Source organism: Macaca nemestrina, chromosome 15 (genome assembly GCF_043159975.1).
Source record: "Macaca nemestrina isolate mMacNem1 chromosome 15, mMacNem.hap1, whole genome shotgun sequence".
NCBI classification, from domain to species: Eukaryota; Metazoa; Chordata; class Mammalia; order Primates; family Cercopithecidae; genus Macaca; species Macaca nemestrina.
In genome coordinates this window covers 18,119,737-18,138,164 of record NC_092139.1, presented here as the reverse complement: position 1 = coordinate 18,138,164, position 18,428 = coordinate 18,119,737, and the positions used below count along the sequence as shown (strand labels likewise).

Here is an 18,428-nt window from a genome sequence, read left to right as displayed (position 1 = left end):
TGCACAGCATAGGTATAGAAATTTCTGTCATTGCAGAAAATGCTGTCAGGTAGTGCTGCTCTAAGAAGAAAGGAAAACATAGAAAGTGTAACACTCAAATCAGTGGGGGAAAAAATGGAAAAAAAAAAACCACCCCATAAATAATCCATCAAAAGCAGAAATGGAGGTAAGAAGAAATATCCTGATAGCACAGTAAATAGAAGACAAAAAAGTAAATGGCAGAAATAATTTCAGTTGTATCAGTCATTGTAATAAATGTGAATCAGTTCACCTTTTATTTATTTATTTATTTGTCTATCTTTATTTATTTATTTTTGAGATGGAGTCTTGCTCTGTCGCCCAGGCTGGAGTGCAGTGGTGCAATCTCAGTTCACTACAACCTCCGCCTTCCAGGTTCAATTGATTCTCCCACCTCAGCCTCCTTGATAGCTGGGATTATAGGCACCCACCACCATGCCTGGCTAATTTTTGTATTTTTAGTAGAGATGCGTTTTGCCATGTTGGCCAGGCTGCTCTCAAACTCCTGACCACAGGTGATCCACCTGCCTTGGCCTTCCAAAGTGCTGGGATTATAGGCATGAGCCACCACACGCGGCCGAGTTCACCTTTTAAAAGAAGAAACTCAGATTGTACCTGAAATCATCCAGCTCTATACTGCTTTCACAAGGGACACATGATAAATGGTTACAGATCTAACCGGTTGGGTTAAGTGGGGACACAGCCAAACCATATCAGAAGGGGAGCAGATGACACCAAGTTTGTGTTTTCTTAATCCAGTCTGGCATTGGGCAGGACTGTTACAGGTGGTAACAGCAATCATGGTACTTCTCCTCAAGCACGCTTCCTGGGCCTCCTTTCTCTACTGAACTCTTCCAAGAGCCAGTTTTTACAGGTGAGGAAACTGGAGTTCAAAGAGAAGAAGCAGCTTGCTCAGGGTAGCACAGAGCAAGTGGCAGTGCTGAGACTGGAACTCAGGCCTTTTCAGTCCTAGTCCTCATTGCTTTCCACTGTGCTAAGTTGTCAACACGGCAGATCATATAACAACTTAGAGGAACAGCATCCATTGTTTCATTTTATCTTCCCACCAGCTCTGAAAGCAAACAAAGTGGATATTATTGTCCCCATTATACACATGAGCAAACTGAGACTGAGAGATCAGAAGTACCTCAGTTCAAGTGCAGCTGAGAGGGGCACAGAGTGAGATGAGGTATGTTCAGACACACAAGAGAGAAGCTTCAGAATGTCTTTAATAACCAGAACTCTCGGATAACTGGAATCGTGAGGACTAGAAGGGGAAAAGAAGCAAATGGCAAGAAAACAAATCTACCAAAAACAAAACAAAACAAGACAAAAAGCCTCTCACATTCTCACATTCAGCCAAGGATTTTCTACCTTCTTCATTAGTTTGTTCATTCATAAAACGGGAACACTGAAACACTCATTTCTTTGGATTTAGGAAGAATTTTTCAGAATTATTATTTTTGAGCTCCTCCTTTATTACCCTTTTCATTTTTCATCTTTAGCCAGTGGTCCATTTGGATATAAATTAAACTAATCTAGGACTAAAAACCTCACATTGTAAGATATGGAAGTCAGAATTATTGTGCAGTTTGGTGTTTCCTAAGTAATGAAGTAGTTGGGTCATGGCGTGCTTTCCTGATTCCCACAAACTGACCCTTGAGCTCACTCATCATGTACTCAGGAATCTTTATTCCATCTTAAAGGAGAAAAATGTTTGAATGGATGCTTTATTTATTGGTATTTTTAACACATAGATGTTGCAACATCTTTCATTAATTTGTCAGGAGCCCTTTGGAAGAGACTGATCTAGTAACATTTTATAGATGGGAAAAGAAAGACTCATTCAAGTTATCTATTGCTGTTTAACAAACACTCCAAGACTTAGTGTCTTCTAATAAAAATCATATTATTATATCTACTAGTTATCTGGGTCGAATGGGTTCAGCTGGATGGTTCTTCTGCAGCTGTGGTTGGAATCATCTGGAGGCCCCTGTCTGTTGCCTAAGGGTCTCTCCACATGGTTTCTCCATGTGACAGTGTAGCCAGATTTCTTACATAGTGGTTTGGGGCTCCCCAAAAAACATAAAACGTGGAAATTGTTCAAGATTTAGACCCAGGACTGAACAGTGTCACTGTAGCTGTATTCTGGTGGTTAAAACTAGTCACAGAGCTACTCAAATTCAGTGTGAGAGGGAACCACATAAAGGCATAACGCCAGGAGGCGTGACTCATCGGGAGCCATCTTTAGAGACCAGCTCCCACAGCCCAGAAAGGGTAAGTGACTGGCCTAGTGTCACACAGCAAGTTAGTTGCCAAAACAGAAAAGAACCTTGTTTTGCAAATATCTAAAGTATTGTCCTGTCCTCACTACTATATATATGTAAAAATGACTTGGGAGCCCTACAGATCCCTCAATTAGAAAAAAAAAGAGAGAGAGAGAGAGAGATTGCAGGTTTTTCCATGTGTCTGGAAATTCTGTTGCTCAGTATACTAATTGAGAGCTTTTAAATTATAATTTGTAGAAACCAGACTAAAAGAACAAAGAATGTTTGTTGGCTCATGTAACAAGAGCCCAAAGGATTGAGTAAGCTTCAGGCACTGCTAGATCCATGGGTTCATGCAATAATATTGGGATCTATTTCTTGCTATCTTTTGGCTCTGTTCTCATCTGTGTTGGTTTCATTTTCATAAAGGCCTTCTGCATATCATGACCAATGACTATTTTGTTTCTGTAGCTTGAAATTCTCAAAAAATGTAGTTCTTTTTTCCTGTCTATGCATAGCAATTCCCTGAGACCCACTTGCTCATCCCTACGTGTGTGTGGAGAGTACTTGTGACTGGTAACCCCATCAGTGGGGGAAGGGGCTCCTTTTCAAAGGAAAATATTCCAGGCAGACAGAAGAGGTAACAAATGTTTACTATACCCAGAGCCTTGTATTCCTTGAAGATTTGTTTCCATATGGAAGCAGTTGAAAACTGGTACCTGTGGGTTAAACTCTGAATGTGTTTTGTCTGACTCAAAGAATATTTTAATATGTTCTTGGAACAGCATTTAAAAATCAGAAAATAGTTTATAAAAATCTGGATTTATGGTTTCTCTTAAAAAAAAAAAAAACAAATCTGGCAGTTCTTGACCTTCCTGTTTTCCAATTTCCTTATCTGTTACATGGAGATATTAATAATACCTAACTCGTAAGGTTGCTGTTCCATGGTGAGCAGGTCTATGCAAATCTATCTCTGAAGGCTGAGGAAGCTGAGAGGCCAAAAAAGGAGGCCGACAAATCTAGTCTTGCAGAAGGAAATTTCACAGGGACATACAAACAGGAGCCGTATCTCAGGTAGCCACAAGACCATGGATTCTCATACCTGCCCTCCAGAAAGTATTCTTAATATATCAAGCTTTTAGCATAAAACATGTGCAGCTGATCACGTCTTCACACTTTCTTGCCAAGGCTTGTGACCACTGGAGAGGCTGGATAAGCATCTTTATGAAGGGTTATCTATACTACAGGTATTTTAAAAGATCTTACTGTAGAACAACTTGGTATGTGGGGCCCAAATATCCGTCATCATGGTGGTTTCGCTTCAAGATGCCCTCACTCTGGCCATGCAACAGGGTGTTTTCCTACATTTGTGAGGATTACATGAAATGATGTGTTTAAAGTGTCTTACATTATGCCTGGCACAAGGGGATCAGTCATGAAATGGCAGTTACCCTTCTCATAATTTGCTAGAGATTATACAATCTGGTGTGTTAACAATACCTGGAGCTGTGTTGTGACTTTAGATGAGGCATGAACTCTCCAGTTTGCCGCAATCCCCACCATTCTTTGTTGTCTTACATGCAGCCCGTGTTCCTCATTGATTTTAACTGGCAGCTCCCTGCTATATAGCATTTCTTCTTAGTTTTCATTAGCACTCTCACCTGGACCCTTGTACTACCCTTCCAACCTGGGGTTACTCTTGCTCTCTGGTTTCACTGCTAGGAATAGAAACTGGAAGTAGCATAGTTTCACTAAGTGAGAAATGGTTGGGATTTTCTTCTTAGCACATAAAAATATATGGAGATTGACAATCCATTGTTGATATGGTAGGCTTACTGTCACCAAAGACCCATTCTTCTTCTATATTTCTGTCCTACTATGTCGGTGTGTAGCTTGCATCCTCATGGTTACCCCCAACCATGTTCCAAGATGGCTGCTGAAGCTCCAGTCATCACACTTGCATTCCAGGCAAGAGGTAAGGGAGCTAGAAAAAAGGGCAAAAAAGACTCTAGCCAGCTGTCTCCCTCCTCACCCTCTTCTTGGAGAGCTTTTCTCAATGTCCCACCAAAAAAACTCCCTCTTCCGTCTTAGTAGCCACCCATAGCTGTGGGAAAGGTGGGAAATGTAGTCTTTTAGCTGGATAGAGTCCTGATACCAAAGAAAAAGGGGTGAATGGACGTTGATTGGGCCACACTCACCTCATTTAGCATCTCCATACAACAGCAAGAGCAATATTTTAAAAATTAAAAGTAGATGACCTATTTATTTCCTGTTGGGACTCATAAAAATTGAAAAATAAAAGTAGATCACCTCATTCCTGGCTGAAGCCATCAAAGGCTTCCAACCACTGAGAATGACATTCCTCATTGTCCTCTTGACCTGCAAAGTCCCACATGGTCTGGCCCCTGCCTACTTCTCCTGCCTCATTATTTCCCATCACTCTCACTCACTGGGCTTCAGCCTTTGGCCTCCTGGCTGATCACCTCAGTGATTAAAGGTCCTCACTTTAGCCACATCATCTCTACAACTTACTTGTTATGTGACCATGAGAAAGTTTCTTAACTTCTGTGCACTTTGGAGGATGATAGTAATGATAGGTTATAGGGTTGCTGTAACAATTAAATGAGAAAATACATATAAAGCTCTTAAAACAGATTCTGGCATTTAGTAAGGACCATATAAGTACTAACCATTAATATCCATAGTTGTTCAAACACCAAGAACTGTCCTACCTCAGGGCCTCTGTACGTTTTGTTCACTCTGTCTAGAATGTTCTTCTCCCAGATTTTCCTAGGACTTTCGCTCTCACGTCACTCAGATCTCTGCTCAAATTTTTGCTCTTCAGAGAGGCCTTGAAATAGTGCTACTCCATCAATCTTTTTTTTTTTTTTTTTTTGAGATGGAGTCTCACTCTGTCGCCCAGGCTGGAGTGCAGTGGCGGGATCTCAGCTCACTGCAAGCTCCGCATCCTGGGTTTACGCCATTCTCCTGCCTCAGCCTCCCAACTAGCTGGGACTACAGGTGCCCACCACCACGCCCGGCTAGTTTTTTGTATTTTTTAGTAGAGACAGGGTTTCACCGTGTCAGCCAGGATGGTCGCGATCTCCTGACCTCGTGATCCACCTGTCTCAGCCTCCCAAAGTGCTGGGATTACAGGCTTGAGCCACTGCACCTGGCCTACTCCATCAATCTTAATTCTCTTTCCCTGCTTCATTTTTTATGACATCTTCACCACCCAAAATTATATGTTTATTATCTTCCTATTTCTTCTAGAACGTTAGATCCTGGACAACACGGCTATATTCCAGCCCTAAGAGCACTTCCTGGCATGTTGTAGATGCCAGATAAATAAATTTGGATGGATGGATGGATGGATGGATGTGTGGATGAGTATATAAAAGGATGAAATACAGAGATGGGTGGATGAATGGATGGTTTTGTAGACAGATAGATAAATAGATCAATAAATTGATGGATGGTTGAGTGAATTAAGGGATAGATAAATGGACATACAGATGGATGAATATTTGGATGGATGAAGTAGATGAATGGATGGAGGATGCATAGATGGATGGATGGGTGGTTGAATAGATGGAGTGGATGGAAGAATGGATGGATGGTTGAATGGATGATTGAACAGATGGTATAGGATGGTGGTTGGATGGATGGATGGATGGATGGATGGATGGATGGATGGTTGAATAGATGGAGTAGATGGATGGATGGTTGAATAGATGGAGTGGATGGATGGATGAATAGATGGAGTGGATGGATGGAGTGGATGGATGGATGGATGGATCAGTGGATGGTTGAATGGGTGGTTGAACAGAGGGAGTAAATGGATGGATGGAGGAGGAATGGATGGATGGTTGAATTGATGGAGTGGATGGATGGACAGATGGATGGATGGATGGATGGATGGATGGATGGTTTGAATGGATGGTTGAATAGATGGAGTAGATGGATGGATAGATGGAGGTGTTGACAGATGGAGGGAAGGTTGAATGGACTGATGGTATGACAAGGAACCATTCTAACTCTGTCCCTGTCACTTTTGTTTTTTAGGCCGCCCCCCACCTCTACTGCCCTTGTGTGCCTCTGTGTCTTTGCTGGGTGGCCTGACCTTTGGTTATGAACTGGCAGTCATATCAGGTGCCCTGCTGCCACTGCAGCTTGACTTTGGGCTAAGCTGCTTGGAGCAGGAGTTCCTGGTGGGCAGCCTGCTTCTGGGAGCTCTCCTTGCCTCCCTGGTTGGTGGCTTCCTCATTGACTGCTATGGCAGGAAGCAAGCCATCCTCGGGAGCAACTTGGTGCTGCTGGCAGGCAGCCTGACCCTGGGCCTGGCTGGTTCCCTGACCTGGCTGGTCCTGGGCCGCTCTGTGGTTGGCTTCGCCATTTCCCTCTCCTCCATGGCCTGCTGTATCTATGTGTCAGAGCTCGTGGGACCACGGCAGCGGGGAGTGCTGGTGTCCCTCTATGAGGCAGGAATCACCGTGGGCATCCTGCTCTCCTATGCCCTCAACTATGCACTGGCTGGTACCCCCTGGGGATGGAGACATATGTTCGGCTGGGCCACCGCACCTGCTCTCCTGCAGTCCCTCAGCCTCCTCTTCCTCCCTGCTGGTGCAGATGAGACTGCAGCACACAAGGACCTCATCCCACTCCAGGGAGGTGAGGCCCCCAAGCTGGGCCTGGGGAGGCCACGGTACTCCTTTCTGGACCTCTTCAGGGCACGGGATAACATGCGAGGCCGGACCACAGTGGGCCTGGGGCTGGTGCTCTTCCAGCAACTAACAGGGCAGCCCAACGTGCTATGCTATGCCTCCACCATCTTCAGCTCTGTCGGCTTCCATGGGGGATCCTCAGCCATGTTGGCTTCTGTGGGGCTTGGCGCAGTGAAGGTGGCAGCTACCCTGACCGCCATGGGGCTGGTGGACCGTGCAGGCCGCAGGGCTCTGTTGCTAGCTGGCTGTGCCTTCATGGCCCTGTCTGTCAGCGGCATAGGCCTCGTCAGCTTTGCCGTGCCCATGGACTCAGGCCCAAGCTGCCTGGCTGTGCCCAATGCCACTGGGCAGATGGGCCTCCCTGAAGACTCTGGCCTGCTGCGGGACTCCTCTCTACCTCCCATGCCAAGGACCAATGAGGACCAAAGGGAGCCAATCTTGTCCGCTGTTAAGAAAACCAAGCCCCATCCCAGATCTGGAGACCCCTCAGCCCCTCCTCAGCCGGCCCTGAGCTCTGCCCTCCCTGGGCCCCCTCTGCCCGCCCAGGGACATGCACTGCTGCGCTGGACGGCGCTCCTCTGCCTGATGGTCTTTGTCAGTGCCTTTTCCTTTGGGTTTGGGCCAGGTAAGTGGAGTTCTCTTGCAGGTGACTCTGGAGCCTCCTACCCCTCCTAAGGGGAAGTTTGGGGACTTCCCACCCTGACTACCTGGCAGGGTGTCAGCAGGGCAGTAGAGGTGGGTTGACCATGAAGCTTCAGGGCCCCTCACTTACTAGCAGTTGCTCCTCCCAGGGCCAGTGCCTAATTTTATGTTTGTAATTTGTAGTCCTTAAAAGGCTCCCCAAGTCATTTGAGCTTCAGGTCCCTTAAAGCCTGGATAGCTCACAACTGGAAGGAATTTAATGAATAGGGTGAAAAACCAATCATCCCAGTTCATCCAAGACTGTTCCCATCTCAGCACTGAAAGTCTCATGTCTCAGAAAACCTCTCAGTCTTCAGCAAACTGAGACCCTCCTGGGATTCTTACAGAGGTATGGGGGTGGGAGTTTGGTATCGGGAGCCTGACACTGCAAAATCCCATTGTTGAGAGGCTGCGTGTTTGACCTGATGGCGCCAGGCCCCAGGTCCCACCACAGCCCAGGAGCCCTCCTGCTCTCCCACCCTAGTGACCTGGCTTGTTCTCAGCGAGATCTACCCTGTGGAGATACGAGGAAGAGCCTTCGCCTTCTGCAACAGCTTCAACTGGGCAGCCAATCTCTTCATCAGCCTCTCCTTCCTTGATCTCATTGGTGAGTCCTTCCCAGACAAGCCCGTTTTTTTTCTGTGGCCCAAGCTCCCTACTCTAAAGCAGACATTTTTGGATTTTCCTGTGTATTAGCTGCAGAACCATTATTCTGTGCAGAAACATCACCAAGTGTCCAAAACGACATCCAGGACCCTCATACGCACTGTAAAACTCCCCCGGCCAGCTAACGGGTGATAGTCTACACCCAGTACTGGTGAGAGGTCATCTGAGGTCAACCGGCAGGTGTAGGAGTAGCAATGTTTATTTGCTCCAAACTGGCTTAAACTGGTTCATGACACCTGTTTTTCTTGGCTTTTCTTTTCTTTTTAATTTTTTTTGAGACAGAGTCTTGCTCTGTCAGCCAGGCTGGAGTGCAGTGGTGCATTCTCAGCTCACTGCAGCCTCCACCTCCCAGGTTCAAACCTCCTGCCTCAGCCTCCCGAGTAGCTGGGACTATAGGCACACGCCACTATGCCCGGCTAATTTTTGTGTTTTTCATAAAGACAGGGTTTCACCAGGTTGGCCAGGCTGGTCTCGAACTCCTGACCTCAAGTGATCCACCCGCCTTGGCCTCCCAACGTGCTGGGATTACAGGCATGAGTCACTGTGTCTGGCCTGGAAGTTTTTCTCAAATCAAGTTTGGGTGACATCATCTCTTCCTCCCTAGCATTGAAACCCAGTCTGCGGTGTGGTGGGATGGGGTGGAAATTATGTGGGCCCAGAACACCAGGGAATGACTCTGAAATGCTGAGATGCTCATGGCTCCAGACCCTGGTCTTCAGTGGGTATTGCTCATCTGGGCCAGAGTACACAGGCTCCTTCACTGTGGGCCCCAAGGTTCAGTTATTTTCCTATTCCCTATGGCCAAGAGTTTCCTTCTCAAAGGTGCAGCCACCTTGGGAGGCTGGTGGGCGGTGCTGTGGGAAACCCCAGTGGAAGAACCCCCCCCATCATGGCTGTCTTCCACCCCCCGTCTTAGGGAATCCAAGCTTCTCCCTGCAGCCTCGGTCTTCAAGCATTTCCCTTTGTGTGGAGTAAGTGAGTAAGAGAGGAGAAAGAAGGAGAGAAACAAGGAAGGGAGGAAGGAAGGGAGGGAGGGAGAAAGGAAGGAAGGAATTTACTGGAATTGTATCATACATCATCCCCATTTCACATATGGGAAAATACATCCTTACCCCATCCAGCCAGGGAGTCAAAATACTAGAACCAGCCCCACTGACTTCCAGACTGTTGCTCCTCCTGCTGGCAATAGGTCCAGCTGGTCATGGGAGGCTGCCTAAAGGAGATACGGATATGGCTGTCAGAGGTGAGAATGGCTTCCAAAACATAATTTGTCTTCTGCCTTGACAAAGACCCTTCCTCCACAGCCTCTTCTCTTGTCTTGGGCTGGATGACATCAAAGGACTCAGGGTCATTCCCATCTTGGCTGCTGGCTCTGAGACCCACTGGAGGCTCTAGGAAGGAGGCCGACCCTGGGACTGAACTGTGACTTTTGTCCTCTCTCCCAAACCAGTCACAGGCCAAACTGGCTAAAACTCAATTCTCTGAATGATCGATTCACTGAATGACCGATTCATGGAATTTCTGGGTGTTTTGTTGTTGTTGTTTTTGTTCGTTGGTTTTTTTGTTTTTTGTTTTTGTTGTCTTTTTTTATTTTTGAGACAGGGTCTCTCACTCTGTCGCCCTGAGTGCAGGGCAGAGTGCTGTGGCGTGATCTTGGCTCACTGCAGCCTTAACCTCCAGGGCTCAGCCTCCCGAGTAGCTGGGGCTACAGGTGTGCGCTGTCACGCCCAGCTAATCTTTTTATTCTTTGTTTTTAGTAGAGACAGGGTTTCACCATGTTGCCCAGGCTGGTCTTGAACTCCTGAGCTCAAGTGATCCTCCCACCTCAGCCTCCCAAAGTGCTGATATTACAGGCCTGAGCCACTGTGCAGAGCCCAATTCATGAAATTTCTAAGGATTTTTTTTTTTTTTTAAACTGAGATTTGCCAAGCTGTGTCTATGCAGCTGTTTGGCAACTCAGCTGGATCCACGATCCTTCAAGCCAGGCTTTTGGAGCCCAAGCACACTTCACGGGATAGTGCTCTAGATGTGGGTGAGGGCTCTTTCCCATAAACACAAGTTGCTGTTGTCTCTGTGCTTGTGGACTTGCATCCTGGCTCATCCCCTCCTTTGAGACAATCAATGAGATTTCCGCTTTAACGTACTTCACTGACAGCTTATTGGTCATTCTGCAAATTGATCATTGGGAACATTTGCTTTGAGTGAACTGACTTTCCATGCCTGACCTAGAACCCGCCAGTTGGCCCAGGCTGCGGGGCCAGAGTGCCTGGCCCCAGGCCTACACACCCGCCCTTTTTCCAGGCACCATCGGCTTGTCCTGGACCTTCCTGCTCTACGGACTGACCGCTGTCCTCGGCCTGGGCTTCATCTATTTATTTGTTCCTGAAACAAAAGGCCAGTCATTGGCAGAGATAGACCAGCAGTTCCAGAAGAGACGGTAGGAAGCTGACAGGGTGGGTCTGGGGGAAGAGCTGTATCACACCCCAAGCACATGGCTTCAGGATTTTCGTCTTTGTGCTTTCCCTTTGCAAGCGGGCATTCCTCCTGTCTTCCTGGGCACTATGAGTTTTGTCTGGTCACACACAGCTGTTTTCCTTGAGTTGTTCTGTGTCTCCCTACAGTGCCTTTTCATTTGACTTTAAGACCCAGCTCACAGGGATTTAAAAATCATTTGATTATGGAATACAGGAGGCTAGAACAGTGGAATCTTAAAACCATAAACTATCTTAGAGTCACTGGACCTTGGAGAAGCAAAACATTATAACTATGGCCTTTAAATATTGCATGCAAAACACTTGTGGGCTTCATGCATTCATTCTGTGGCTATTTATTAAGTCGTTACTATGTGCCAGACAGTGTTCAGAGCCTTAGGAAACTTGCAGAGATTAAGGAAGACAAAGTTCCTATCCTCAAGGAGCTTCCATTTGATGGGGGAGGGAAGACAACACATGCATAAACAAAAGCATTTTAGTTGGTGATGGGTGATTAGGAGAAAATGAAACAGAGCAAAATATGTTGAGAGGGCCAGGTTGACACAGGGGGAACAAAGAAGAAAGGGGTTGTGGCTGAAGTAGAGTGGGTGGTCAGGGAGGGAAGTCCTCTCAGAGGAGTTGGAATTTAAGTCAGTGAGAAGGAGGCACCCATGTAACGATGGGGGAGGAGCATTAGGCAGAAGGAACAGCAAGTGCAAAGGCCCTGAGGTGGGCATGTATCTAGCATGTGCAAGGAACAACAAGGAAGCCAGTGTGCCTGGAACAGAGGGAGGGAAGAGCGTGCAGGGTCAAACAGGCTAGATGGGTAGGAGCTGGATCACATCAGGTCTTTGGGTCATTAAGGGGAGTTCAGAATCATAGCATCATGAGACTGTTCAAATAAAAGAAGAGTGGAATGGGAGCTTCGGAAGGAACTTCATACAATCCTAAGCATCTTTGGCAAATGTCCCCAGTTACCTCTTGTAAGTAGGTGATAGTCACCAGCTCCTGACTGCCCGTTCTGTTTCTGGGAAGTCATACAAAGTTTTAAAAAAACATTTTAATATTGACTAGCATCCCTGCACTGGCTTCTAAGCCCCACCCCAATCTGGCTCCTGATGTAAGAACCCGTAACCCAGTCCTCCCCACTCCAGAATGTCCTCTCCTACTTCGTTGAGTGGCACCTTCTGCAGTTTCGGCAGGCCCCTCAGCAACCCAGCTGTATTAGTTAGGAAATCGATTTGGCGGCTTGAAGTCGTCCAAATGTCAGTTGGGGATCCAGGGCTGGGTGGAAGCTGTGTGCCATGAGGTCATGCAGGGTCCCAGGCTCCTTCTGTTTTGTTGCCGTGCCACCTCTTCCGTATCGCCTTTCCTGCATGGCCTAAGGAGGTGCAACCCCACATACCTGCCAGAGGATGGGGGGCAGGGGGTGGGCATAGTCCTTAAGGTCACTTCCGCCCACATGCCTTTGCATAGAACTTGGCTACACCTATGCGCAGGGGAGGCCAAGAAATGTGGTTTTCAATCTGGGTAGCCATGTGTCCAGCTGAAAATCAAGGGTTCTGTTACTGGACAGCTGCCTGGCATCTCTGCCACACTGATTTTCTTGGGAGAAGATTCCAAATCCATCCTCTGAGATAAAAAGCAAAGGAGGCAGAAAGGCAGGTGGGAGCCAGCCTTGGGGTAAGGCAGGATGTGACTGCAGCTGTGGGGTGTCAGGCTGGTCCTGGGGTTACATGGGGGAGCAAGGGTCAGCCCTTGGGGGCTGGAGGCTGGGTCTGCTCTGACTCTGGAGAAGACAGGAAGTTAGGGGTTTTCGTGGATTCCAGAGGCAGGTCTGTGTTTTATCATCTCTGTCCCTAGAGTTCAGGGGGCTCTTGATATCAGAGGCCACAGAGAGAGAGAAACTCAACTTTGGGAACACAGGACCAGGGCATATCCAGGGATTTTGACAACAGGAACTAAAGGGATAGTCTTTTCAGCAGCAACTATTTTCATTCCTGTGTCCTCCATACAAAAGTCATGGTCCCAGGAGAAAGTCTGATTGGCCGAGGCTGGTTTATGTGCCCACCTCCTAACCTCTAACTTAGCCAGGATAGGGTAGAGATCCTTGATTGATAGTCCAGTCAAGCCGCATGCCACAGAGTAGACTAGTTCCCCCAAAATGAGAGGCAGATGCCGGTAGAGCTGTCACCCACTGCTGTAGGGCTGACTTCTTCTGCATCCCTATGCCTCAGATGTGCTTGTTGGAAATGGGGACCTACATCTTACAGATCCAGTTTCTCTACCTGCTTTAGGGACACATTAGTAACACAAGGGGCTCAAATCGTCTTACATCAATCAATGGCAATTGGTTGCCGAAATGTTGTTTATTTTGCTTTCTGTCAAGTTATTTCTGTTCAAAAGAGACCTTTACCAATCCCTCAGGGGATATAATAACAACAACAACAACAAAAAACTTTCAAAAATTCCTGTTTTATCCCAGTTTCTCAGGAATCGATTCATTCAACTTTCAGCAAATATTTTTAAGTGCCGGGCACTGTAGTAGGCTCTGGGGACAGACCCATGACTGAGAGAGACCCTGTCTCTGGACTTGGAAGGAAGTTACATTTTAATGTATAGGAGAGAGATGGACTACAAAACTCAAAAATGCACGAATAAGATAATTCAGAGTTTTTACATCATGAAGAAAATAAGGCAGGTTAACCTACCAGAGAGTGAACAGCAGATTTGGGAGATGGATACAGTTTCTTTAGCTAGGGTGCAAATAGCTACGGGTGCATTTGTGTTACAAGTGTATCAGGAATTTTCAACAAGCACGTGATATTTTTGTGTATTGGTTTCACTCACTGCCCTGTTCCCAGGGCCTAGAGCAGTGCCTGGCACTGTCATCTTTAACCATGTCTCTGACTGAATGAATGATGCTCAAGGAAGGCCGCTCTGAGCTGAGACTGGAATTATGAGAAAAAGTCAGCGGGTTCAAGAGCTGAAGAAATGTTCAAGCGGAAGAAACAGTTTCAAGAGCTGGAAGAAATGTTCTAGGTGGAGGGAACAGCAAGAGCAAAGGCCCTGAAGTGGAAACAAGTTAGGGGTTTCGAAGGGGGCCCAAGTGGCCAGGGTGTGATGAGCAAATGGGACTGGAGGGGTTGGTGTCAGGGAGGGCAGTCATGGTGAGAAGATGGGATGTTAGGCTGAGCATGATGATGGCTTTCTTTTGAGCAGGTGTATTAGTCCATTCTCACATAGATATAAAGAAATACTGGGTAATTTATAAAGAAAAGAGGTGTAATTGGCTCACGGTTCTGCACTCTGTACAGGAAGAATGATGCTGGTGTCTGCTCAACTTCTGGTGAGGCTTCAGGAAACTTACAGTCATGGCGGAAGGCGAAGGGCAGTCAGCACATCTTACATGGCGGCAGCAGGGGGTGGCGGGAGCAGGGGATGGTGCTACACACTTTTAAATGACCAGATTTCATGAGAACTGACTTACCATCTCAAGGACACTACCGAAAGGGATGGTGTTAAACCATTCATGATAAACTGCCCCCATGATCCAATCACCTCCCATCACGCCCCACCTCCAACACTGAGAATTACAATTGAACATGAGATTTTAGTGGGGACACAGATCCAAACCATATCAGTGGGGAGTGACAGATTTTTGCGTTTAGAAAGGTCACTGTGGATGTAATGGTGACAAGGGGTTATAGGAGGCCAGGGAAGACCCTGGGAGACCAGGGAGGAGCTGCTGGGGGTCCAGGTGAGAGAAGGTGGACATTTGTAGTAAGGCAGGAAGCAGGAAGGGTCATTGTAGGAGTGAAGGTGGGATTGGGGGGTGGGAACTCCAGTGGAAGGTCCACCCCCCAGGGACGGCCCCAGGCCTTGCCACCCCGTGATCCCACACATTCTCTGTTTGACAGGTTTGCCCTGAGCTTTGGCCACAGGCAGAACTCCACTGGCATCCAGTACAGCCGCATTGAGGTCTCTGCAGCCTCCTGAGGAATCCGTCTGCCTGGAAATTCTGGGACCATGGCTTTGGCAGACCGTCTCCAGCATCCTGCTTCCTAGGCCCCAGGGCACAAGTTCCAGCTGGTCATTTGGGAGTGGCCCCTGCCCCCAAAGGTGGTCTGTTTTTGCTGGGGTAAAAAGGATGAAAGTCTGAGAATGCCCAACTCTGAGGGTTTCTGAGGATCTAGCTTCATGCCTCAGTTTCCCCACTGACTTGCACATCTCTGCAGTATTTATAAGAAGAATATTCTATGAAGTCTTTGCTACACCATGGACTTTCTCAAAGAATCTCAAGGGTACCAATCCTGGCAGGAAGTCTCTCCCGATATCACCCCTAAATCCAAATGAGGATATCATCTTCTCTAACCTCTTTTTTCAACTGGCATTTTGGGGAGGGGTAAATCTCTTTTTTTACTCTTATTTTTTTTGAGGCAGAGTCTCACCCTGTCACCCAGGCTGACATGATCTCAGTTCACTGCAACCTCCACCTCCTGGGTTCAAGCAATTCTTGTGCCTCAGCCTCCCAAGCAGGTGGGACTACAGGCGCATGCCACCACGCCCAGCTAATTTTTTGTATTTTTAGTAGAGATGGGGTTTTGCCATGTTGGCCAGGCTGGTCTCGAACTCCTGAGCTCAAGTGATCCTCCCGCCTTGGCCTCCCAAAGTGCTCGGATTATAGGCCTTTTGACTCTTTTATCTGAGTTTTATTCGACCCCTCTAATTCTCTTACCCAGAATATTTATCCTTTGCCAGCAACTCTGACTAGTTGATAGGAGGCTTCAGCTCTAGTCCTTGGTCTGCTGGTGTCATTGCTGTATGAATGACCATGGGCCTCAGTTTTCCCACTTGTATAATGGGAAGCCTGGACAAGGTCATTCTTAAGATTTCTACTGACTCCAGTGAGCTGGAATTCTAAATGCTGGTCCAGGAGCTGTCTCCAGGATGGCACAGGATGGCTTTGCAGAAAGGAGATAGGTTTGGAGGCCAACAAACCTGCTTGTCAATATTGCCTTTGCCTCTTGGCAGCATTTGAACCTCGGTAAAAAAACAACTCCCTGAACCCTCAGTTTTCTCATCTGCAGAATGGGGATAATTATGTCTCAGGGGGTGTATTTAGACCCTGTTTCCCTTCAGGAGGGTCCCCAGCTGGTCCAGGAACTGGGAAATTTCTACTCATCCTCCGTTACCCAGGTCCCTCCTCTGGACCCCGTAAAGGGTCAGGGTGAATCAGACAGGGGACTGAGCAAGTAGCTAAGACTGGAGATCACTTAAGGAAGGGACTGACAAGAAGCTCCCAGATGCTGGGGAGAATGAAGAGCTAAGATAGGTCCTAGGTGCTGGATGCTTTGTCATTCATGCCTGCACACATGGATGCTGGCAGAGCCCCCAAGGACTCCGGTCCCTCGAGTTCTCCTGTCTTCTCCATTCTAGATGCTTCCGGTGGTGTGCTGGAGCTGGCTTTGCCGGCTTGTGAGAGCTGATTGCTACACTTTCAGGATTTTTGCAAGTGTAAACACAGCCATTATAAAAAATTAAATGACTTAAATGTATAATTCAATACATTATATGAAAACAAATAATTATACTCAAAACTCATTACCTAATTTTACTACATGTTACTTTTATCTGTGCTCTCGAGGCTATTTACATATAGTAACTCTTACAGAGAGACCTAGGGGAGATACCGCACATTTCTTCCTGATTCTCCACTCAATGACGTCACGTTAGTTTGTCTTTGGTTGGTTAACTGGCTGCGGGGAGTATTTTTGTATCACAAAGATTAGAGAGGACTATACATCAGGGCTTGATCTTGATTTATTGTTTTGTTGGTTTTCTAGACTTCAGAACATGCTGGATTAAATGTCAGTAATGCACATTAAACTTTAAAGTATGTCTTGTTTATAGCCAATACAGTGTGAATAGCACCAAAATATGAAGAAACTGTTCTTCCAATAGTCAGACACTATTATCCATTTCAGCTGACAGCTTCTCGAATCATTGAAGAAACTGGAGTTCTGACATTCATCTTCATTGTTTTACTTTTGTCTTCCTCACTAGTGTGAACAAAAATTTCAAGCAGCATTCATGCCAAACTTCTACCCATTCTTCAGCGTCTCGCTGTAGAGTAATCAGTGATTTTTATTCGTAGTCTAACTTGGTCAAATCATGGCTAAATCGCTGTGATAGTTGGCTTTGGATACAAGAGCTTGGCAAAAAAAATTAGCAAAAGATTCTATAAGGATTAATTGGCTATATGGAGTTCAGGGTAAAGAGTGTTTACAATAAAGGATATTTACAATAAAGAGTTTATTATTATTTGTAAATTGTGTGCAACAAACATATCCTTTATCTCTGTAAAATTTATACACAAAAAAATTAACAAAAGATTCTGGAAGAATTAATTGGCTATATGGAATTTAGGATAGAGTATTTACAATAAAGAGTTTATTATTATTTGTAAATTGTGTGCAACAAACATATCTTTATCTTAGTAATATTTACGCACACACACATACACACACATTTCTTCCCTGGAGAGCTGTTGTTAAACATTTACCAGCACACTACTGCTTAGAGCTGTGCTTGTGGCCCCTTCAGATCTCTTCTCTCTCTAAGGACCCATAAACCTCATTCAATTCTCCTTTCCTCTCCTATCAGCCTGGAAGAATGCGCTCCTAGTCCCAGGGCGAATTCTCACCTTTCTTGCTCCGGGTTATAAACTTGGGGTTCAGGTAGGGAATATAAATGAGTGAAGCCATTTAAGACATTAGGGAGTAGTGGGGTCTGTGGAAACGGGGAAACACAGGGTCTTTCTTTTTTTTTTCTTGAGACGGAGTCTCGCTCTGTCGCCCAGGCTGGAGTGCAGTGGCGGGATCTCAGCTCACTGCAAGCTCCGCCTCCCGGGTTTACGCCATTCTCCTGCCTCAGCCTCCCGAGTAGCTGGGACTACAGGTGCCCGCCACGTCGCCCGGCTAGTTTTTTATACTTTTTAGTAGAGACGGGGTTTCACCGTGTTTGCCAGGATGGTCTCTATCTCCTGACCTCGTGATCCGCCCGTCTCGGCCTCCCAAAGTGCTGGGATTACAGGCTTGAGCCACCGCGCCCGGCCAACACAGGGTCTTTCTATAAGGGTGACTGACCCTCAATTCCAACTGGTGGCTCCCATGTAGGAATATGGGCCCAATGTGGCATGGCCATCTGTATTTTCAACAAATTCCAGAAATTCACACTTTGGTGCAAATTTTATTGATTTTTAAGTTTTGGCAATTGATTCCAAACTTAAAAATAGCTTGTAAGTTAAACAAAATACTCCATGGCTAGATCATGACCTTCAGTCTGTGCCTCTAAACTTGATGTTTTCCCCTCTGAGACATTCCTTTCTTCTGCATATTTGAGGCACTCAGCTTAATCTCCTTAAAGAATCATGGCTTTTGGGGTGGGCTTGGTGGCCTACGCCTGTAATCTCAGTACTTTGGGAGGCCAAGGCGGGTGGATCACTTGAGGCCAGGAGTTCGAAACCAGCCTAGTCAACATGGTAAATCCCCATCTCTACTAAAAATTAAAAGATTAGCCGGGTATGATGGCACTCACCT

At 46.5% G+C, this 18,428-nt stretch overlaps 1 protein-coding gene across 13 annotated transcripts in view; it reads left to right on the top strand.

The window, feature by feature from the left end:
• The window catches only part of LOC105496485 (solute carrier family 2 member 10), a 36,523-nt gene extending 18,848 nt beyond the window's left edge, over nucleotides 1-17,675 (top strand). For 7 of the 13 annotated variants that reach the window (XM_071079181.1, XM_071079179.1, XM_071079182.1 and 4 more), the window contains 5 exons: nucleotides 4,178-4,260; nucleotides 6,351-7,634; nucleotides 8,175-8,297; nucleotides 10,658-10,793; nucleotides 14,748-17,669. In XM_071079181.1, the coding sequence (XP_070935282.1) occupies nucleotides 4,215-4,260; nucleotides 6,351-7,634; nucleotides 8,175-8,297; nucleotides 10,658-10,793; nucleotides 14,748-14,826 (1,668 nt within the window). In that variant the 5' untranslated portion in view covers nucleotides 4,178-4,214 and the 3' untranslated portion in view covers nucleotides 14,827-17,669. Of the gene's footprint in view, nucleotides 1-4,177; nucleotides 4,261-6,350; nucleotides 8,040-8,174; nucleotides 8,299-10,657; nucleotides 10,794-14,747 lie in introns of those variants that run through there. The other 6 variants (XM_011766956.3, XM_011766958.3, XM_011766960.3 and 3 more) reach the window with 6 other exon arrangements.
• The last annotated feature ends 753 nt before the right edge of the window (nucleotides 17,676-18,428 follow it).